The 23,397-nt window shown below is 42.9% G+C and overlaps 2 protein-coding genes across 6 annotated transcripts in view; one reads left to right on the top strand and one right to left on the bottom strand.

Moving 5' to 3' along the window:
* The window catches only part of NAA38 (N-alpha-acetyltransferase 38, NatC auxiliary subunit), a 24,151-nt gene extending 754 nt beyond the window's left edge, over positions 1 to 23,397 (top strand). The window contains exons 2-6 of one of the 5 annotated variants that reach the window (XM_036835665.1): positions 1,215 to 1,312; positions 21,586 to 21,839; positions 22,356 to 22,698; positions 22,883 to 23,066; positions 23,239 to 23,397. In XM_036835665.1, the coding sequence (XP_036691560.1) occupies positions 22,618 to 22,698; positions 22,883 to 23,066; positions 23,239 to 23,351 (378 nt within the window). In that variant the 5' untranslated portion in view covers positions 1,215 to 1,312; positions 21,586 to 21,839; positions 22,356 to 22,617 and the 3' untranslated portion in view covers positions 23,352 to 23,397. Of the gene's footprint in view, positions 1 to 1,214; positions 1,313 to 21,585; positions 21,840 to 22,355; positions 23,067 to 23,238 lie in introns of all 5 variants that reach the window. The other 4 variants (XM_036835663.1, XM_036835661.1, XM_036835664.1 and 1 more) reach the window with 4 other exon arrangements.
* Positions 17,794 to 22,349, bottom strand: LOC118886236 (cytochrome b5 domain-containing protein 1). The gene is made up of 4 exons (XM_036835660.1): positions 21,794 to 22,349; positions 21,624 to 21,700; positions 21,275 to 21,493; positions 17,794 to 20,675 (listed from the first exon to the last, which is right to left on the bottom strand). The coding sequence occupies exons 1-4, from the start codon at positions 21,951 to 21,953 to the stop codon at positions 20,445 to 20,447; spliced, it is 687 nt and encodes a 228-aa protein (XP_036691555.1). The 5' UTR covers positions 21,954 to 22,349; the 3' UTR covers positions 17,794 to 20,444.

Below are 23,397 nucleotides of genomic sequence, written 5' to 3'. Positions count from 1 at the left end.
TCTCCTTCCTCCCGAGAGAACAAGAGAAGGGGATTAAAAAAATATATATATATATAAAAGTTTTCGACTTCTCTCTACCCCCCTCTCCGTTGCTTTAAATATATTTAAATTCTGAGGGGGGCGCTCAGAAATATTTCTCAGAGCTGAGGCACTAAGATGGCCGCCTGGAAATTATTTTTAAAACAACCCCCCCTGCAGCACCGCCACCCCCTCCGTGAAGAAAGGGAGAGGGGGGAAAAATCCCCTTTTAAAACAAAATGGCTGGCTTAATATTTCATTTTTCACCCCCCCATTCTCCTCCCTGTTATACCCCCATCTCATAGCCTCTACCCAGAAACCCACAAATTTCTCCCTTTTTTATAACTGATTAGTGCACAGATTAATAGAGATATTTTCCTTGTGTACTGAGTGTGTGTGTGTGAGTGAGTGTGTGTGCGCGTTGGGGGGGGCATGAAGGATTTCTGCATAAAACAAAAATGGCTGCTGTGACTAACTCCCCCCTTATAAAAAAATATTTGAGGGGGGGCATTAATCAGTACTCATGCTCAGTCTGACATCAGCATAAATTGTTAAAGGTTAACTAGTTAGATACTAGTCCAACTAGATTTAAATTTTTTTTTTCTTTACTAGTCTCTTCCTCCCCACCTCCCTTCTCTTAAAGAAAAGCTTTTTTTTTTTTTTTTTCTGAATACTTCAGAAGGGAGTGGTTTGATGTGAAGGTTTTTTTTTTCCCCTTCAGGCATTGAAAAGGAAAAAGATGAAATATATGTTTATATGTAACTCTCTTTCTACATACCTCATTGAAGTCAAAACGCATTTAATTGTGTATGTTTTAAGTGAGAAGGGGTACTGGAATTTTTTTTTCTTTCTTTAAAGAAGTGATAGAAATCCTAGTGACTTTTGGGGGAGAGATATGAATAGATACGATGATTGAGTTTTTTTCAAAGGAGTCCATGTTTGATTCTCTCCTTTGCCCAGCCTTTTCAGTGATTTATAATTGTAAATTTTATCCTCACTCTTTTCTCCTTTACCTCGCCTTCCCCTCCCCCAATTACTTGAATATAAAATTCATCTGATGTGGGAAATTAAATTAGGGGGTAAATAGAACAGATTTTTAGAATAAAGGGGAAAGAGTTAAGTCTGAAGATTGTGAAATTATTTTCTCTTTTAAGTCTGAAGATTGTGAAATTATTTTCTCTTTTCTCCTGTTTCAGTATATTTCCCCTCCTCCATGATCTCCAACACTGATAGAGTGGAAGAAACTGAGGTACCATGAAAAAGAGAAGTAACTGGGACTGAGAAAAAGAAAGAGGTAGGGGGTTAACACTCACATTTTCATCTGACTTTCTGACCCATGGTTTCCCACTGTACCCCAATGTTTATCTTTAAAGTGGTATCAGGAATCAGATGGAAGGTTGAAAAGGAGTCCACAAGTAGCTTTCTCATCCAGAGATTTGGTCAGAGAAGTCATAAAATAAAACTTGCCAGTTCAGCAATGCTAGCAAAGGAAGAAGGGCAAATAGCTCAGTTCAACCCTATTTTGTTCTTGTCACCCTTTTCTTACTACAGTTTCCTCCCATTCTTTTGATCTCACTTTGACCTTTTCCTTGCTTCCCATCCCATGCCTGTGGAATCATTTCTCTCCTGGGTTATTTCTCTGTCTCTTGAGTATAGCTGCCAGCCACCCAGCAGCCCCTGCAGGGTTTGGGAGTACCTTAAGAAGGAGGGGTAGGTAGGCAGCAACCAGAAAGTAATAGTGACAGGGCATATTTTTGCTTACAAGGTTTAAATATTCTTTATTGATGTGCCACCCCCCAATCCCAGCTAATGCTCTTTATTGAACATTGATTTCCATCTTTTTCTTAACCTGGACTTTGGAGTTCTCTTGTTTCTGCTCCCATATCATTCCGGTACTGAGTGTAACTCCTATTCCTATTCCTCTTCCATTTGATTTTGTTATGTCCTCTTTCTCGGTCCCTGTGTACTAGTTCATCTGGGTATCCCACTCTTTCTGTACATGGGCTTCTGTGTATGTGTGTCTTTGTTTTTTACCGAGACTGTCCTTTCTCATCCCTTGACTCTCAGGCTCTGTCACCTCTAAGTGACTTTCCATCTCTGTCTTCTTTCTGTTTACTTCTGTCTTCCAGGCTCTGACTGCGTGTGCCTCTTCCTCATGTGTGCCTGACTCCCCCTCTTTCTGGCCTCTCTGTGTGTGTCTGGGAAGAGTGTCCCCACGTGCATGTGGGCAGCCCTGCGCATCATGCTGCGCCCTCTCCCTCTGTGCTGAGCGCCTCTGCCTGCCTGCCTGCCACATGTGCCATGAGCTGCAGGTGTGGGGGGCGAAAGGTGGCTGTGTGCATCCCTGTACAAACATTCATCATTCTCTCGAGTGCGCTTTGCATATGGATCTGTTAGTTTGCCTGATCCTCCCTCTTGTCCATCTCCCCCTCTGCCTGCCTGCATCTCCTGTTCTCTTTTCTCTCCCTACTGATCTCTTGATTTTTCTTCTTCTATCCTTGTTTCCGCCTGCCTCTCTACCTGCTTGCTCCTATTATGGTGTCTGCCTGCCTGCCTGTCTGCTCCTCCCTGACTGGCTGGCAGCCTCTTTCTCTCTCTGGTTGTCTGTCTGCTTCTCTGGCTGTTTGCCCACCACTCTCTCTCTAGCCATCTGTCTCCCCGCCTGCCTGACTCTTATCACTTTTTTAGTCTCCGTCTCTTGGTTTGTCTACCTTCCAGTCCCTACCATGGTTCCCTGTCTTGGTTTGCCTCTTATCTTGCCTTCTACTTGTTCCTTCTCTTCTTTGTGTCTATTTAGTTCATGCTTTTTCCTGGCCTCCCTTTATGTGTGTCTTCTTGCCTGTCTACTCTACTTGCTTGCTGCTGTCCCACTGTTTAAAGCTTGTATCTTTTTAGTGTGTCTGCTTATCAGCATTTTCTCCCTTGGCTTCCCCTATTCCAGCATCCCATCAATGCTGATAGTCTCGCTACCACAGACCTGTCAGTGACCCCCTTGCCCCAAAGTCTTACCTGCCTTCTTGCCATATCCCCTGCCCTGCCTTCTCTCACTGCTTGCCTCTGTTTCAGTTCTTTCTTTTTCTTTTTATCTTTATGGCCCCTCACACAGTCTGCCTGCCTCAATCTTTTTGCCATTTTCCCAGTCTCTCCTTGTCTTTCTGCTTTTTTGCTATCTGTCTGCCTGGCTGGCTCTTGCTGTCCACATCTCTGCTTGCTTTTTTTCTCCTCCTTTTTCTATCAGCTTTTACATAGATAGTGCATACACATGGTACAAAATTTTTAAAGTACTAAAAGTATCCTGTATGAGAGCAAGCCTCCCTCCTACCCCCCACTTCCTCTCCTCTGAGGTAGTCACTACACATTTCTTGGATCTTGTTCGAGAGAAGAGTCTACACATATATGTCTGATTGCTTTTTGCTGCACTCCTTCCAAATTCTCTCCCAGTTTTGCTGGATGCTTCTTCCTCTGTCAGTCTGTCAGTCCTCCTTCCTATTTCACTGGGCTTGCCATTTCTTGCTTCTTGTTTTTTTGATTCTGTTTTATGGTACTTGTCTTTTTGATTGACTGCTTGCTAGTTACACGCTTTTACTACCAGGACCTGAGGTGTGCTTAGGAAGGGCGTGCTCTCTCCTAATATCCTGTTCTGCTCTGCGTCTGGAGTTGTCCTGATGGCCACACGCCATTGCTGGTCTCTTCATCACTGAACTATGTATTAATTGAGAAAAACCATGAAAGCACTGGTAGTACTGAAAAATACCTTGTAAATATAGGAACAATTAATAAGTACAGATGGTTTGTAAGCTGAGCTTACATGCCCATGGAGTAGATAGGGGCCCACTCTGCTTTTCCCAGTTTATATGAATTCTTTAAAGGAATATGAATCTATATCCTTTTAGGTTCAGCAGTACTCTTAGGCTGTTGACCTAGGCCTGTCCAAGAAGTTTGTCTTCCTCCTAGTCTAAAAAACTCTGCTTCTTACTAAAACTTTCTCCCTTTTTCATCCTTCCTTCTGGCTCCTATCACATGCCACCTTAGAGATGTTATAACTCCTTGGGGGAAGCACAGACAACACCCTCTATCCAGGTGTCTTCAGAAAGATGATGATAAAACTTCTACACACAATGCACTGTTCTTTCATTTTTGCTTTTTCACTGCCTGTATTCCAGAATTTAACTGTTTCAGCCTCTATCTCTGTCTCTCTCCTCTTTTTCCCTCTCTTCCTCTCTCACTTCTCTTTTCTTGGTTCTGTCTTTCCTCTTAACTGTCTGTCTTGGGCTCCATTCTAGCCTCTCTTTCTGATTGGCCACCTTCCCTCTCTTCTGTCTGATTGGCCTGTATCCCTCCATCACCCCATCTGTCTGCTGGATTCTCCCTGTCTGCCTGCAATAATGTATGTGATAGCACTTTATAAATTATAATGCACTGTGTAGTATAAAACGCTATTATCACTTTGTCTTCTTTCTTTGTTTATTGTTTTCTTTCTCTGTCTGCTTTTCTTCTCTCTCTCTCCCCCTTTCTGTTTGTCTGTCTGCGTCCCTCTTGGTGATCTTGCCTGCCTCTCTGTCTCTCTGTCATTAATTCTCCTTTCTCTCCTTGCCAGCTTGTCTGGGTTTTTTTTGCCTTGCTTCTTCTCTGTGTGCTCAGTTCTTGTGTCTCTCCTTCTCTGTTTCCAGTTTCCTCTCTGTTTCTTTTAGCTGTCTATTCTGTCTGTCCTGAGGCCTTTTATATGTGCCTGTGTGTCTTGCTCTCTCTAGCTGCCTGTGTCCCTGCCTGTCAGTTCCAAAGTGGGCACCACTCTGCTCTTTTCTATCTTTCTGTACTTCAAAAAATAAAAATAAAATAAAAAATTAAAATACCGTATAACTATTTGGTAGGAGAGAATTTTTTTGTTTTTAATGAGAAGACCATTAAGAAAGTGAGAACAGGAACTCAGGAATACAGCTGTCAAATGCAAACCAGAAATTAGATGCCAACCCCTGCTGCTGCTGCAAAAAAAAAAGAACAAGAAAAAAATTGTAAGGGACTCCCAAGCCAATAATAAGATTATTTATTTTAAAAAAAGCTAGAAACATCCAAAGCTATAGTTTCTAACCTTTTTTTTGGATCATAGAAAGTTATAAACCCCTTCCTCCAGAAAAACAGTATCTACACAAAATACCACATATGTTATCCTGAAACCTATGGAGCCCAGGTTAAAACCCTGATGTAGGGAACCAGTGAGAATGATTGATAGAGCACAGGCATGAACTCATGCAACAAGATCAAAGGACTGAAAAAGCACTTTGCAGTCTGTGATTTTCTACCGAAGGAGATGTTAAAGGGATTCCTAGTTATCTTTTGAAATACAGAAGTTAGTGGTAATAATGAAAAGCATGTAAATGCTGAGGATTTTCGAGGCTTAATCATGGAATTTTAGAGACAGAAGGTCATCTAAACCAGTGTTTAGATGGCTAAGTAAGGTTGCCACCTGTCCTTTCCTGGGGAGCTCTGTCCTTTGTTCTGAGATTATATATTTCTCATATATTTTTATATAAAATGTGTAATATGCTATATTTATATGAAACAAATATGTAATATATATGTATATATATGCTAATGTATTTAGCAGTATATTATGTTTATTTAAAATGTTCTAAAAATGAGGTAGATCTGTGTTAGAAGGATGTCCATGATAGATTTTATAGGGAGAGAGAAGGAGAAAGAAAATGAGTTTTTATACTTCTGTACAACTTGAAAATTTTTCAACATACAGGTACTTGTTTTATAGTTACAAAATAATATTTTTAATATCTTTCTGTTAAGTAATGGTGATGGGTATATAGGTTTGGTTTTGTTCTTAATGTCATTAATTAGCGCAATAAAAAGTCAGGAACTCCATGTTGATCACTAACTTTTTTTTTTTTAATGTTTTACTGGTCACTGTAATCTAAAAGTCTGGGATCTACTGCTTTAATCTAACCTCTTCTAGATTTCATGAAGTAAGAAACCTCAGTCCTTCATGTATCATAGTCATGACTTGCCATATTTACATGCCACCTATACTATTATATGCATACTATTTTCCTTTTTCAATTCACTTTAACTTAAACAAATGTCCTTTAAAAGGCAAATTTTATATAACTAAGAAATAATTTCCATAAATCCTTGATTTGATAAGGTAATTATAATTTTCCTGATTTATTTTAAAATACAAATAATTATTAAAAGTCAATAAAAATAAAAGCATCTTGCATGCTACCAGTGGTATAGGTACCATATTTTAGGAAACATCACTTTAATCTAATTTTGTAGGTACAGAAACTGGGGCCCAGATGTTGAAAGGATTGCCTAAGATCAAGTTTGTTGTTAGGGACAGAACCAGAATTTGAACCTGTATCTTCCAATTTCTAGTCTGCTGTTCTTTGTTCTATATACTAAATGACTTAAAAGTCAATGGATGTCCTAGGGTTTTAAAGGAACTAATACGTAAAATTGATGGTCACATGTATAACTTATTTATAACAGCTATACTACAGAACTGGCAATGGTCAACTTAATTTATCTAGTACATTATTAAACTTACATGTTTTCTGATACAGAGTTCCACCTCTTATCATCTACCCTAGAGAAATAGTCATCACACTCGTGCATGAGGTGACACATACAAAGATGTTCATTACAACGTTGTTTGTAATAGCAAAAAATTGGAAACACTCTAAATTTCCAACAGTAATGAATAACTAAATAAACTATACAGCAGTCAAGAAAAATGAGTTACATCTACATAGTAAGATTCTTTACTATATTGTTGAATGGAAAAACAGTATATACATTATGATATCATTTATGTTCAGAGAAACTAAAAACAATACTATGTTTCTACAGATACATTTATATGTATATAAATTTCTTTTAAAAATTCTGGACATATACATACCAAATTGGTCACAGTGGTTACTTTTGGGAAATAATAGTCAAGGGGGATATTTAGCTTTATTGATAATTTTGAATTTTTACAGTATTTACTTGTGTAAACAAATTTATGTAGCCTCATGATTACATTAACAAATGAAGCCAAATGGGACAAAAAGTAGTGTGATTTCTCTAAAGAAATCATGCCTCACTAATTTCTCGTTCTTTGAGGAGAAAAGTATGGAAGCAAAGTATAATCAATGTGTGTAATGTAGTTAGACTTTAGAGGACATTAGTGAGGTTCTGGTTTAAAAACTAATTAAAATATGAAGGGAAGAAAGGAAAGTTATAGAAGAGCATGTATAATATGGTACCATTGATGAAAGGGAAAAAAAATGTGAATTTCCATAGAATATTCCTGGAAGAATACACAAGAAACTGTAGTCATTACCACTGGGAAGGGAAACATATTTTTTCATTGTTTTTCATTGTGCATCTTTTAAAGCAACTTGAAAATTTTTTAGTGACCAAGGGATTAGTTAGGTGGAGGGAGGAGAGACATTTGAGATCAGAAATAAACACACAAAAAAGTTAATTAAGGATATGTGGTAGTGATGATTGCTTTGGGCTGTAAAAATCTGAGAGTTCAGAGAAGAGAGCTCTTAGGGAGGGGAGGGGAGGGGGACTGAAGGACTTTCATATGTAGTTGTACTTGAAGTAGGCCCCAAAACATAACTAAGACCTATATAGCAGAGAGGAGGAAGAAGGGCAGTTTAGGTTGAGTAAGAAACTATTCAGCAAGTAGTATGTGGACCTCATACAGCTGGAGTGGTAAGTTCATGACAGAAAGGAGGTTTTTTTGTTTTGTTTTGTTTGTTTTTATAAATTTATTTTATATTTGGCTGCGTTGGGTCTTCGTTACTGCGCACAGGCTAGTTGCAGCGAGCAGGGGTACTCTTTGTTGCAGTGCGCGGGCTTCTCATTGCAGTGGCTTCTCTTGTTGCAGAGCATGGGCTCTAGGCGCACGGGCTCAGTAGTTGTGGCTCGTGGGCTCTAGGGCACGCAGGCTCAGTAGTTGTGGCACACGGGCTTAGTTGCTCCACGGCACGTGGAATCTTCCTGGACCAGGGCTCGAACCCGTGTACCCTGCATTGGCAAGCAGATTCTGAACCCCTGCGCCACCAGGGAAGCCCAGAAAGGAGGTTTTTAATTTAAAAAATTATATCTATTATTGAGAACTATTTCACAGGTCCAAAAGAGTATGTATAACATACATCAACCACAAAGAATATTAAAATGAACACATGTATTCAGTATCAGTTTAATAAATATAACATTAGTAACATCTTTGAAGCCTCGTAATGGTCTTCCATATTTCACATTCCTCTCCTGCCCCCTGCCCTACCAGTATCCTGAATCTTGTGTTATCATTCACTTGTTTTTTCTTTGTGATTAGTTCCCTTCCCACCTGTAACTTTTTTTCTTTTTAATTTAAGTACAGTTGATTTACAATGTTTCAGGTGTACAGCAAAGTGATTCAGTTATATACTTATATATATATTCTTTTTCAGATTCTTTTCCGTTATAGGTTATTACAAGATACTGAATATAGTTCCCTATGTTATACAGTAGGTCCTTGTTGTTTATCTATTTTATATATAGTAGTGTGTATCTGTTAATCCCAAACTCCTAATTTATCCCTACCCCCCACCTGTAACTTCTTAATTTTGAAAAACTTCAAGCCTACAGAAAAGTTGAAGAAGTACAGTGAATACCCATATACTCTTCACCTGGATTTACTGATTGTTGACCTTTTGCCACACTGACAGAATGACATGAGCAAATTCTTATGATCTAATGTTAATTGCATAAAACAATATAAAGCCATATATGTAGTATAATCACAACCATGTAGGAAAATACTAGAAGGAAGTGGTTAGAATGTTAATACTGGTTTCTGCTGAGTGATAGGAATAAGAGTGATTTTTGTTTTGCATCTTTATGCTTCTCTACCTGGAACTTTCTGTAAGTAACACATATTCTATGATGAAAATTTAAAAATCTTTTCAAGTTTAAAAAAATAATCTTAACAATATATGGAGAGAGAGAGAACAGGAGATAGTATCTAACATTTGTTCATCAAGTTTGGTAGTCCCAAAAAGTTTAAAACACAGTAATATGGAAAATAAACATAGGTACAGACCTCATATCTGAAGGAATCTAATTCTTTTTCTGCAAGGTTGTTTCTCATCTTGTGTGAAAAGCCCCTATTTCTTTAAGGCTCCAGCAGTCCGGCTGTTTACCCCTCCACTTCTCTCCTTGGCTGTCATCTGCTTTCCTCCCGATCATTCCCCTCATTCGTTGAAGACTGACGCTTGGCTCAGTCCTGCCCTCGATGCTGTAACCAGAGACCTTTCTCACCATTCCACTTCTCTCTCCCACCTCTAGGAAATAGTAAATTCTTACCTCTTCTGAAATATTAAATTCAAGCCTCCTACTTTGGCTACAGCTTTCTATCCTTCCAGCTCTCTCATTTATTCACTATTCTTGGACCCATGAGACCCTGTAATCCCTTAATTCTTCCATTTTCTCCTAATCAGCTCTACCATGTTCTCCCCTCCTTCCCTGTCCAACTTAGATTCCATGGTCTGTCATTTCAGCCACTCTGCTGCCTGCGTCTCAGCACCCTCTTTATTTACCTCTTGCAAACCCCCAACCTTGGATCACTTCGGCTGTCTGTTTACACTCAGGAGCACTTTGCATGACCACATGGTGTCAGGAACACCATGACCACTCCAGATTAGTGTCCCTGCTCAGAAATCCTTTTTCCTAGTCAGCTTCCTTTCAGTTCTCCATGGTGACTTTTTCAAACCTTCCTCAAATTCCTCAAACCTCCTCCCTTGAAATACTGACACTAAGACTACATATTTAACTGTATTCATATTTGTCCTTTCCTCCCTTCTATCCTGTCCGAAGCTAATACCTACACTTGGGCTCTGGCTCCCAGCCTTGCCACCTTCTCAGGGTGTAATGGTTAACAGTGATCCCCTAACTCTCCTTTATCTCCCATCCTACTTGCTGCTTCACAACCACATTTAAATGTACTCAAATCTCCCAACTTTAAAAGAGACACTCTGGACCCGTAAGCTGCCACCCTACCTCGCTGTGCCCACTCACAGCCACGCTTCTTGAAAGAATTGTTTACACTCAGTCTGCTTTACTTGCCTACTCATTTTCCAACCCTCTGCCCAGCCTCTCTGCAGAAACTGCTTTCACAAGATGACCAACAACCTGGTTACTGAATTAAGAGGAAATTTCTGAGTTCTTAACTTGAACACCCCCTTCTTGAAATAGTCTTTGTGATCTGTGTGAGTCTATGATCTCACATCTGCTCATACTTACTTCTGTTGCTGCCTTTTAGCTAAATCCTTTCCTTTGCTATTCATTGAGTAAAGGGGATACCTTAAGAAGAAAAGGAAGGGATTTCCCTGGCGGTCCAGTGGTTAAGACTCTGCGCTCCCGATGCAGGGGTTAGGGTCTGGTCAGTGTGACCAAAAAAAAAAAGAAGAAGAAAAGGAAGATTTAGCCCCAAATTGTTATCTTTGTCTTTTTCCAGTTTTGGGCCAGGCTGCGACGCATGCAGGATCTTAGTTCCTCAACCAGGGATCGAACCTGCGCCCTCGGCAGTGAAAGCAGAGTCCCAACCACTGGACCGCCAGGGAATTCCCTCCCAGTTTCTTTTAGACCTGCTTTGATTGACCACTATGATGGAAACAATATAACAGTCCTATACAAAATGGCAAAAACCAAACATTTTTTTTCCCCTTTGACATTGCCTTTTAACAATTTCTTAATAGGTTTTCACTGACTGGCCAGCCAGAATACCTTGCTTTCCACCTACTGTTAAGCCCTGGTTATTTCAGCAGAACTGCCCTGACACCTTTCCTGGCGAACCCCAAGCTGTCATCCTCCTGCCCCTTTGCTTGCTCGTGGGCCTTTTCCCCACCTAGCTCTCTGGATTGGGAGAGTTAATTTCAGACTAAATTGGATATGATTAGTAAATTTAAATTGATTGATTTTTTTAAAAAGGTGCTATATTCCCAAACTATATAACTCCTAAAATGTATTCCAGAGCCAAGTAATGAAGTTATTCACTGCCTCCATCAGAGGAAGAGTTTGAGCTCTGGATTCAGGTAGCACCTGAAATCCAAGTTCTGCCACTTACTAACAGTAACCCTGGGCAAGCAACTTATCCCTCAAGTCTCAGCTCCCTTATCTGTCAAACAGGGATATTAATGCCTACCTCACATGGTTGTAGTGAAGATTTTGAGCTAACTTACATAAAGCACTGGCTATAAGGCGCTTGATAGTTGGTAGCTAGTGTTCTAAACAGTCACATTTACTATTAGCCATTTCTCACTTCAGAGAGATTCACTTAAGATGCTTGTAAGGTGAGAGGATTGACAACCTGGGTTATGAATAACACCTTAAGCTGAAGGAGCAAAGGGCTGACTTTAGTTATTCTTGTTCCCAATAGTTGCCCCATTTCCTTGCTTTCCCCTGCTTTATTTAAATAAGCTCAACTCTGGTATGATATGAAACAAACCACATTTTACTATACTCACTTCTCCCAGTAGAGGCACAAACACTGTTGTTAGGTTAGAAACCAAATGTTAGTCACAGATACGGTCTACTAATTTCCTAATCATGACAGATGTTCCCTGGATGCTGAATAGTGTGGAATCTCAGGAAATCCCAAGGGAAGCATTCATTACTAAATAAAGAATGGCTAGCACAAGGAAAGGAAAGAAAACTAAAAATTTCGAGTGCCTGTCCCAAGGACCTTTTGTACTGCTGGGCATTTCCCCATACCTTATATTTAATCTTCTCAACAACAATGTAAGGTAGCTTCTTTTTAAGTGACCATGTCCTGGCTTATGCCTGTTGTCCTCAGTGAATCCTTACTTCTATTGTTCATATTTTGTGATTGAAGAAATGGAATCTAAAAGAAGCAAAGTATTCTGTGCATAGTTACAAAGCCAGAAAACTCCTCCCTCTGCAGCTGGATTTCTTCTGTGAAGACCTCATTCATACCATATCCATCTACTGTCTGACTTCTCTAACACACCACTGTTGTGCTGTTCACTAAATCTGTGGATGCTCAAGTCCTCACCTTACTTGACTATGTGACATTTCACACTGTTTACCATTCCCTCCTCTCAAATACTCCCTCTTTGGCTTCCCTGGCACCATTTTCCAGGGTCTCTCTCACCACTTTGGCTCGTACTTCTGAGTCTCCATCTCCTCCCCTCCCTTAGGTATTGTTCCTCCCAGGCCTTGCATGTAGATCACACTTTATTCTTGAGGTGATCTCATCCTTGACTTTGGTTGACAGTTACTCACTGAGGGTAATTCCCAAACCTTTAACTCTAGCTGAGAGCTCTATTCAGGATCTCGTACCACATATCTGGTAAGATCTGGACATCTGTATTTCCATGTCCTGGAGTTACTTCAGATAGCTAACTAAAAACACATCATCTTCCTTCCCCATGAAACTCTTCTTCCAAGCGTTTCCCTCCTCTGTCAGTGGACTCATCCTCCTCCACCCAGGCCAGAAACTTGGGTGTCATCCTTGACTCCTCCCTCTGCCTCAGACCCCCTCCCGATAAATTATTGAGTTGTGTAATTCTCTCTTAACTTCAGTTTATCTTCTCTGATCTCCACTGCCACTAACTAACCTCATTCCGGCCACCTTCATCTCTTTCCTGGACTGCTGCAATAGCATCAGTCTCCCTGTCTCCACTCTCTCCTCTCTTTTTCTCCCCTCCGATCCATTCTCTCTTGACATTGTAGTCAAGTCACCTTTCAAAAATGCAATTCTGATCGTGACGTTCTCCTTATAAAACCCTTAACCTTGAATTGTACACTTTAAAAGGGTGAATTTTACAGTATGTGAACTATATCTCAATTAAAAAAAAAACTTAACCTGATTTACAAAGTCTCGCAGGACCTGGTCTGGCCTCAATGTCTGTCGCTGCCCACCCTCTTCAGGCCTCCCATCTCCTCTTGGCTTTACCGTTCTGCACTTGCTTCTGCGTCTGAGCTCTCCACACACTCTCACTGCCAAACTAAGCGCTCCTCATGCTGTTTACTCTTCCTCCTTACCCTCTCTCACTTCTTCACTTGGCTACCTCCTCCTTGTCCTGCCGGTCTCAGCTTGAGATGATGTTCTCCAGAAAGCCTTCCCTGATCTCCCCAGACTGGGTTTAGATATTCCCAAGGCATTTCTCTGAGAAAGTGACATTTAAGCAAAGCCTTTAAGGGGCAGGAGTTGGCCAGGTGATGAGTGGAGGGTGGAGTGTCCCATGCAGAGAAACAGCATGTGAGAAGGCCCTGGCAGAAAGGAGCTTGGGGGAGTGTCAGAAACTGAAAGGCCAACAGGGAGATAAAGAAGGGGCTTGGGCAGGGGGGAAAGGATGGATTGGGTGTTTTGGATTAGCAGATGCAAATTATTATAAATGGAATGGACAAAAGACAAGGTCCTACTGTATAGCACAGGGAACTATATTCAATATCCTGTAATAAATGATAATGGAAAAGAAGATGAAAAAGAATGTGTGTGTATATGTGTATGTATGTGTGTGTGTGTATATATATATACACACGCACACACATATATAACTGAATCACTTACTGTATAGAGGAAATTAACATAAAATTGTCAATCAACTATACTTCAATAAAATAAATTAAAAATAAAAAAAAGAAGAGCCTGGAAGAGGCAAATCATGCAGGACCTTGTGGACAACAGTAAGGGTGTCCTATGTCCTCTTAAGAGGAGTTGGAAGCCTTTGAAGACTTTAAACAGGGGAACTTTAAAAGCTTCCCCTTAAGGACCTACTGTAGAGCACAGGGAGCTCTACTCAGTACTCTGTAATGACCTATATGGGAAAAGAATCTAAAAAAGAGTGGATATATGTCTATGTATAACTGATCTACTTTGCTGTACACCTGAAACTAACACAACATTGTAAATCAACTATACTCCAATTAAAAGCAAAAAACAAAAAAGCAAACAAAACTTCCCTTGGCTGCTTTATATAAGTAGAAGCAAGGTGAAGAGAGGCTCACAAACTTCTCTGAATCTCCCACTAACCTGTAAGCTCCTTGAGGGCAGAAATTATGTCTTCTTATTTAGTGTATTCACAGAGTCCAGAATTGTTCCTGATACATAGCAGATGCTCAGTATTAGGTTAATGAATTGAATAAATGGATGGTGGGGCCAGGATTCCAACTTTGGTTTTCAAGAAAGACTCAGCAGTCCCCTCCTACCCGAGACTGATTGGATATTCCTCCTTTTGCCTCCAGTGCATCTGTGGTCAATTGTATTTTCCAGAAATGGCCACAATAACAACTCACATCCAGCATGCTCTTATTACAGTGTGACTTTGACACTCTTCCCACTGAAAAGTGAGGTCTAGTTCCTTCCCCTTGGATTTGAGGTGAGGTTATAAAAGGTGCTTGAGGGTGGGAGGGAGGGAGATGCAAGAGGGAAGAGATATGGGAACATATGTATATGTATAACTGATTCACTTTGTTATAAAGCAGAAACTAACACACCATTGTAAAGCAATTATACTCCAATAAAGATGTTTAAAAAAAAAAAAGCAAGGTGACTAAGTCTAAAAAAAAAAAAAGGTGCTTGAGGCTCCTCCTGGTTCTCTTGGGACACTTGCTTTTGGAACCCAGCTACCATGCTATGAGGAAGCCCAAGCTGCCCTGAGAATGGGGTCTTCATGGAGAAGAATCCGTAGACAGCATCAACTTGCCAGCCATTGAGTGAACCATTTTGAAAGTGAATTCTCCAGCTTCTAGTAACCCACCCAGTTGACGCCTTTTGGAATGGAAATGAGCTGTCCCCACTGAACCCTGCCCAAATTACAGACTCATTAGCAAAATAAATGATGGTGGTTGTTTGAAGGCACTTAAGTCTTGGGATGGTTTTGTTAAGCAGCAGTAGGTGACTAGAACAGCAGCCTATGTTTGTCATGCAGGGAGGTGATGCCACTCAGTGGTTAAGTGGGTGGCCTATGACTGTCTTGTTTCAAAGCCCACCTTTGCTGCTTAGTATGACCTTTGGCAAGTTACTTAACCTCTCTGTGCTTCAGTCTCCTTCTTTCTTCAGTGTAAGTAAAAACAGTATTTTAAGTTTGTTATGATGATTAAGTGATTAATGCAGGTAAATGCAGATCTACAGGTGATACAGATCAGTCTTTGTGATTATCTCAGGCAAGTCTCTGATCATTCAACCATCACTGTCTCTTGTAATTCTGTTTCTTTGTCTTTATAGTACTTTTGGTATTTGTGTGTGTGTGTGTATATATATATGTATATGTATTCATATATGTATATGTGTATATACACATACATAATATAGAGCTTTTAGCACTATCTGAAATGATCTTGTCTACATGTTTTTTTATCCCACCAGAGTATAAGTCCCAGTAATGCAGGAACCTTGCCTGTCTCATTCACTGCTGTATCCCCAGTACCTGGAACAGTACCTGGCACAAAGTGCTTATTAATAACTTTTTTTGTTAATGAATGGATGAATAGCACTTTCACACTTCTTGTGGAAGACATCACTAGTTCCTATCCAGTATCCCTTCTCATTCCACAGTAGTGGTCCCTGCTTTTGTTGTGGATGTCAATACAAAATACTGTCCCAGACTCCCTTGCAGCTAAGGGTCATTGTGTAACACATGTCCTATCAATGAGACGTAGTCAAAGTTCTGCTAAGGATGTCTGGGAAAATTTTTTGCTTTGATTTAGGCACTGCCCTTTCATCCTTCCCCTCTTCCTCCTTCCTGCCCACAATACAGACAGGAAGTAGAGCAACCAAAAAGGAGATAATCATAAGACAAAAACAGGAGCAACCTGTGATGTTGATGAACTATCTATCTAGTGGAGTCACTACACCACAAACTCTCTCATTATGTGAGAAAATTTAACCCTTTATAGTTAAGCCCCAGCTCAGCCTTCTGTTACTTGCAGCCAAATACATTCTCACCTGATACACTGTGGTAGAGTAATATCTACTCCTATAGGCTGTTCATTAAGGGCAAGGAAATATTTCCTCCTTACTGTTCTCTAGGAGGACTGGAAGAATTTATCAGCACAAATGTCACTCACTATCCAGATCTCTTCTGCTCTCTTCAAATAGTGAGAGTGGGCAAGTAGCAAGGGACACCACAGTATCTGAATATATTTGACTCCTGAGTTCACGTATTTCAAGTAGTGGGGGTTACATTTACCATTCATTCCTGAAACAACCATGTATTTATTGCCACTCTATGCCAGACATTATATGGCTGTTGGGGATACAGAGATGATTAAGTCAGATGATTGAAACTGGATGCCCAAGTTCCCACTAAACATTAAGCTCCCAAAGGGCGGGAGCTGGGCTGCTCCCAGTAAGAAAGGGACTTAATTCTAGCAGCGTCTCATCCATATTGTTCCTCGTCTCAACCTTCTTGACCCCTGATCCCATTTTAATGGCCTCAGTTCACTTATTCATCCACCAGCTTTTGTGTGTGTGGGTGTTTCCCAGTACTTGGACTGCATATCTATTTGTATTTTGAATGCTTAATCTTTGACTTCCAAGATCATTCAGGTTTCAGATTGTCTGCTTTCTCTACAGCTAAGCCTCCATGCACTCTTGCTGCTCCATCATAAAGTGGCTGTTCTCCCATTATCAACACATCTATGTGGTTTATCTAAACTCAGCTGTGGGGACTGGGTACATTAACCTTATCCTGATGTCATGACTTGGTGTTATGGTCCCAAGTCCAAATGATAGATCCCCTCACTCAGCTCCAAGGTATGTCCAGATCAGAATTTGAGGCAGTAAAATGTTTCAGACTAGTTATAAACTTAGCCCCAAGGCTTAAAGTTTTAGGAATTGCTGCCATGGGAACAGAGGTGTATCAGGTTGAAGTAGACCATTGAGGCAGGTGCCAGGAATCCAGGAACCACATCGTATTGTCACCTTTGATATTTTACTTTTGAGGGTCTTTATTATTGTGCTTGTGTGTGTACTATTTCAGGGGCAGGGGTTTGGGCCATTTTGAGACTGATGGAAATTACAGCACCCTTCTCCAAGATAATACACATCTGCACGCACACACACACAGTATTTAGAAGTCATTTCTGGAGGCCCAGGTTAAGAACCCAGTTGTGATTTGCCATGAAGGTGGAAACTTTTTCTGTACCGTAATTTGGTCCTTTACCATGTACTATTTTCATTTACCTTTTCATGTGTGTATGTTTTAGCCCATTGAGTGAGCAAGCTTCCTGCAAAGAACATAACACCTTTTTATGACCCCCAATTATACGTGCATATAGTGACTGAGCCTTGTGGGAAATATTTGCAAGTTGAGTTCTTTGAAGCTGCTATGATTTACTGAGGGCAGGCAACGTTCCTTTCAATATACCACCCACCACCCGACCTCCCTACAAAATGGAAGAGATCATTACCAAAGGGCCTACAGTCATGTTCTATTTACTTCCTAGGTTTTAGGACGAGGCATTATTTACATATTCATGCAAATATCCAGTCTTGGATATTTAGAGAACCAAGGTAGTGCCTAGTAGAAAGCTTTATACAAACAAAACAAAACAAAACCCTCTAAGAATAAATGAACATACTCTATTATCTTAAAATTTTCTGATCTTTATTCCTTCCATAGTTCTGTGCCTCACCCTGTACATACCCACACCTGTAATCAGACCCCTTACTTGTCCTATCCCGTGAGTTTTATTTCTCAAACTACACTCCTTTCCTGGCATGTGCTTATGGAAAAAATTAAAAATAGGAATAAACCTAATGCTAATAGAATAGTGCCCGTGTTGTTTTCCCTTTTTTTCTGATCCTTCCCTCTCACCTGTACGTTTCCACAGGCTACCTTTAATCCTAACCTGTTAAGAACTTGGAAGTGTTTTCCCTCATCCGGGCCCCTTTCCCTTCACTCTGTAGGAGACTACAGCCACCTGGTGGCCATATAGAGAAAAGACAGGTCGATTGCCCCAAAAATCTGGTGAGAGGAAGAACCTCTATGGAGTAATTTTTGGTCTTGGATCTATGGCGAACAGGGAAAGAGAAACCCGTGGATAGAGATGACAGCATAGGATCCAGACATCCTATTTCTTGGTCCCACCTTGCTCTCCCAGGACACAACATCCCATCCACTAGTTACTAGAGGCAGAGGAATTCACTTAACATTTGAGTTCATTCAGTCAGAATTTATTGAGCAGCAACTGTGTGTCCAACACTGGGAATACAGCAGTGAACAAGATGGACACAATCTCTGCCCTCAATGAGCTTACAATCTAGCAGCCAGCCAGCCAGCCAATTACATGTATAATTTTAACATTACTATTGTAATAAGTGCTCTGAAATTTAACGAAGTCCTGACCTGCATCGAGAAATCAGAAAAGTCTCTGTGAGGAAGAAACACGTAGGATTAGCAAGGTGGGAAATGGAACAGTGTTGTAAGCAGAGAGAACAGCCTGTGTGCCGGCTCTGAGGCAAGAAAACCTTTAGTGAACAGAAAGCCAGTGAACAAAGAGGGGTGATGCAAGGTAGAGGCTGATATATGCAAGGTCTTTGGATTTAGCACTTGATTCCAAAAGCAGCTGGAATCCACTGAGGAATCTGAAGGAGGAAAGTTAGATGTTTAGGTTTGTTTTTCAGAGCTCACTCTGCTGTGTGTGGAGGACAGAAGAGGAAATGGGAGGACTGGTTAGGAAGTTATCGCAGCAGTCCAGACCAGAGGGGATGATAACAGCTTCGAGAAAAGAAGATGGATTCCAGAGATGTTTAGGAGATAGAATCTACTTGGAGAGTGACTGGGTGTGTGAGGAAAGGGATGTGTTTCTGGCGAGAGGTACTAAAGTAGGAAACCCTGGAAGAAGGACGAGTTTGGGCAGATCCCACAGGCACAGGCCCTGAGGCTGGGGTTACAGCAAGAGCATAGCTTTGGTTCTCAAATAGTTTAGGGTTTAATTGAGCAAACAAGATACACATGAAACAACTGCAGGTGGATACAGATGTCTCCACCTCTGTCCATGCCGTTCATAGTCAGCCCCTCAGCACACTCCTCTGCAGCCTACCCAGTGTCTCATAGGGGGCCACCTTCCACGAAGATGCACTAACATCCCTGCTTCTTCTTTGCCTGCTACTGTCAAGAAATTCACCTGTGATTCTCATTCCCCTGCCCTGCTTAGGTCACAGCGGACCAAATCTGACCACTGCCCTCCATGGTTGTTCTCTCTTGAACACCAGAGTCTTCTGCCTTAATTAGCTCCTCTCTTTACAGCACCTCTGTCAAGCCCCTCCTTGTAGAGTCACCATCTGGCAAAGTCGACCCTGTCTTCCTCATCTTCCCCTCAGAGGCACAGGCCCATCATGAATATACATGCTGTTGCCTCCTTTTTTCTCCCCCTTCTAAAGTGTCCCAATCCAAGAGCCCTTTCCCACTCTAATTTTCCTGGAATCAGTATATACCCACCTCTTTGCCTCAGAAAAGTCAGAGGAAAGTTTTGCTACGGGATTAACCATGAAGTAGCCTCAATAGCTATTACTCAGCTGACACTTGGCCTTCCCCGTGTCCTCTCTACCACTGTAGAACTCTGCTAAGTCCCTTCCAAAGACAATAACTAAAAAAACAAAACCAAAAAGCACAACACCACGGCTGACTACACAATAGGCCTATAGGTTCCCCTTGTGCAGTGAGCCTGGACATTGAGAAGAACCTAGACTTTGGAATTGGGGAGACCTGGGTTTGCAATCTGGTTACTAAGTAGTGTGCCTTTTGTGCTATTAAATCTTACTAAGTTTCAGAAGATTTATCTGTAAGTAGTGGTAATGGTATCTGTCTTATGGATAGTTGTATTAAATGATGTGTATAAAGCACATAGCATAATATCTAGCCTGAATTACCTGGTGACCATTCACTTCCTTTGTTCCTCTTGGGTTTCAGCTGCCAAATACTATTCAGGAGAGAGATTAGCCAGTTTTATATGGCCAGTGATAGACATTTCCTATTCCTGTCTTTGTAAATCCCATCTTCCTGCAGCCATCCCATTTCCATCATTGCCAGAAAAGTTCTTCCATCCCTCATCCCTGTGTAGGACTTCTCTTTCTCTTACTATCGAAAAGTTCTGCCTGAGCTCTATCTGACTATCCTCTTCTACATCTCCATGATCTAAGATACTTTATTTTCTTGTATCATTCCTAAAAATTAATTCACTTCTAGCATTCTTCCTAACTTTCTCAGAGTAAATTGTAACTAACCCGAGGAATAGGACCTTTACACTTCAGTAGGGCATGGGAACCTCAGGCCAGCTCCCAGAGTAGAATGGAGGTCTAGGTCCAGGTACCGCCCTCCCCGCCCCATCCCCACCTCTTTTCCTACAGGTCACAGAAACAGCTAAACTCAGAATATGTCTTGAGCCTACATGAGCATACATCTCCCTTTCTATAGCTCTGTGAGGTCATCACTGAAGTACAGCAGTACTGCAGGTGTGTAGAGTGTACTGTCCATACTGAGATAATCAAATTCTTCCTCCTGATCCCGGATACCATTCTCTTCCAGGGTATAATCCATGTTCAGGTTCTTCCCTTCATATTTCCATGTGTAGCTGGCAGCATGTGCATTATAGAGGAGATAGCGGTGTAGGATTTCCCACATTGATTCCAGGGCCCCCACCTGGAGAACACGAAAGCACCCCACCCAGAATTGTGGGTTGAACGAGCAAACACACACACACACACACACACACACACACCCAAGCAAAGGCCAGGAGCCCAAAGCTGGGATCAGAGTGCCTCCCTTGGCAGAGAGCAGCTTAAGGCACTCCACAGTCCCAGAAATAAAGTTGGAGCTCCAGCATGCAACGAATGGCCCCCAAATCCTACCTGCCTTTATGGCAGCCACTTGTAATAAACAAATAGCCCTAAAGTCACGGCCCCCTCACCTCATCCCCACAATAGAGTAGACTAATAAGAGAGCCCAGTTGCAATTGCTGTACAAAAACACAGCATGTAAGAGCTTCCGAGGACAACCATCACTAAGGTGCACAAACTGTCACCCTGGGCTTAAGAAAAAGTCTCTTGTACCCTGTGGCCCAGCCACACCTTTAATTCCCAACCCTGGGGACGTAGGTGGTCTTCTTTCCTCGGTTACCCCTAAAAGGAAAGAAAATACAGCTCCCACCGGTTGTGGAGAGCTGCTGGCCTGCAGATCTGCTTGGAGATTTGCTGGGATTCTCGGTTCCCTCTAACCTGCCCCCAGGCACCAGTTCTCACCTCCAGAGTGTGCTCTTGCGACGTGAGCGTGTTAATGATGCGGATATTCCGGGTCTTGGCGGACAGCCGCCCCACCTCGTAACGCGACCCCTGCCACCAAGGCTTCCCGAAATCATTGGCCCAGTCCGAACGGGGCAGCTGAGGCGGCACGTGCAGAAAGCGGCCCCACGGGGTGCGGTATCTCAGGGAACCGGTCAGCGGATCTACGTGCTTGCGGATCTTTTAAGCAGGGTTTGGGGGAGGAGGGTCAGAGTAGTCACTATCTCGGGCTCTGTTTAGCCTCTGCTTTTCCTCTTCATCCCGCTCTCCAGTGCCCCTCCCCCCAACCCCAGGTTCCAGCAGAACTCACATCTCTGGTGTCTGGATCAAACCAGTGACTTATGTCCTGGCCCGCAACTTCCACGATGGGTTTCAGCAGCAGGTCTCCTGGGAAGGAGCAGCTGCCGTCAATGCTAGCCATCCAAGAACCAAGCACCCCCCAAACACACCCTCGACGCTGGCCCAAAGTGTGGCCCTTACCCTTGTACTCCTGTGCCAACGGCGTTAGGTCGTACACGTTTCCCAGGTAAGACACCCAGAGGTCTTCCGGCTGGTTATGTTGGGCCACCTCGGCCGGCGTGAAATAGCGGCGCTGAAAATACTCAAAGTCTGGCCCGGCCACTAGGCCCCGGCGTGGCATGGCTCTTGCTCTATCGGTCACCGACTCCTTTAGTTGCTTCCTCGCTTTTCAGCACGCAGTCTCTGCTGCATCCTCCCTCTGGTTCGGGAGCCAAGGCGAGCGCGTTTATCCGCTGACATGGAAACCATTGTCCTTTTCCGGCCACCGTCCACTGAGATCAAACGCTGTACGGGCGAGGAGGAGCGTGGGCTGCGCGTGCTCACGGGAAACGTAGTCCGATTCAGGCATTCAAGTAATTGGAGTTGTGTCCTCAGGAGTTCCGCGGGAAAGAGAACACACTCCGTTTTCACTCACAGTGGCCTAGGCTACAGGGAGTATTTAGGACATACTATCTCGCGAGGCAGAAAAACAAGGGAGGGGAGGAGTGTGATTATGAAAAAAGGTATTCTCGCTAAATTCCAGGGTTCCTTAAAGGATGTGTAAGAAACTAGAGTTGAAAATTTCTCGCGATATCTTGGTACATCCCGCGAAATAGGCCTCAGTGAGCCGCAGCGCCGAAATAGAAGCTCGCGAGACTTCTGCAGTTGCCGGAGACGAGGAGGAGGAGGAGGAGGAGAGGTGATCTCGCGAAAGAAAGCAGGTCGGGAGCGCTCGCGAGATCTCAGACCACCGGACCCGAAAGGTTCTTAGGAAGTTGAAGGGCCTGGAGGAGGCCCGGGAACAAATGGCCGCAGCTGGACCGACCATGCTGCTACGAGAGGAGAATGGCTGTTGCAGCCGGCGTCAAAGCAGCTCCAGCGCAGGGGTTAGCTCGGGTTCTGGGATTGAGGGGCCGTCGGGGAGCAAGATGGGGGGACGGAGGGGGAACTGCAGCTCCCGGCAGCCTCTGGGCTTCGTGTGAGCGCCCCGCGGGCTGTCGGGAGCTGTGGTTCCGCGGGCGGGCAGCAGCCGGGGCGGCGCGGTCTGAGCGCCTGTCCCGCCCCGCGCAGGACTCAGATGGGGAGCGCGAGGACTCACCGGCTACGCGCGCTAGGCAGCAGCTGGAGGCGCTGCTCAACAAGACTATGCGCATTCGCATGACAGATGGACGGACACTGGTCGGTTGCTTTCTCTGCACCGACCGCGACTGCAATGTTATCCTGGGCTCGGCGCAGGAGTTCCTCAAGCCGTCGGGTCAGTGCCCGGGGCATGCACACCCGCTTGGGAATGCGGTGGAGCCTCACGCAAAGCATTTCCCCTTAAGTGCCTGGCTGCACCCCTTATTTTCTGGGACTAGAAGTCGTGGCTCAGAAGGGGCGGGGCCGACGCTGGCCTGCCTTTCTGATGCTCTGACTCTTCTTTCCAGATTCCTTCTCTGCCGGGGAACCCCGTGTGCTGGGCCTGGCCATGGTACCTGGACACCACATCGTTTCTATTGAGGTGCAGAGAGAGAGCCTGGCGGGGCCTCCCTATCTCTGAACACGATCGCGCATGCCTTTCAGACTTCATTAAATCTGTAACCGAC

This window comes from Balaenoptera musculus, chromosome 20, assembly GCF_009873245.2.
Source record: "Balaenoptera musculus isolate JJ_BM4_2016_0621 chromosome 20, mBalMus1.pri.v3, whole genome shotgun sequence".
Taxonomy (NCBI): domain Eukaryota; kingdom Metazoa; phylum Chordata; class Mammalia; order Artiodactyla; family Balaenopteridae; genus Balaenoptera; species Balaenoptera musculus.
The sequence above is the reverse complement of the archived record's forward strand: the minus strand, read 5'-3'. Positions and strand labels throughout refer to the sequence as shown.

What these genes read in the sequence shown, in the direction of transcription:
- LOC118886236 (XM_036835660.1), bottom strand. Translation starts at nt 21,953, where the DNA reads ATGCCACGCCGGGGCCTAGTGGCCGGGCCAGACTTTGAGTATTTTCAG. An exon ending in GTTGGCACAGGAGTACAAGG is followed by an intron (nt 21,701 to 21,793) that starts GTAAGGGCCACA and finishes GCTCCTTCCCAG; the next exon opens with GAGACCTGCTGCTGAAACCC. An exon ending in CGCAAGAGCACACTCTGGAG is followed by an intron (nt 20,676 to 21,274) that starts GTGAGAACTGGT and finishes CGTGTTCTCCAG; the next exon opens with GTGGGGGCCCTGGAATCAAT.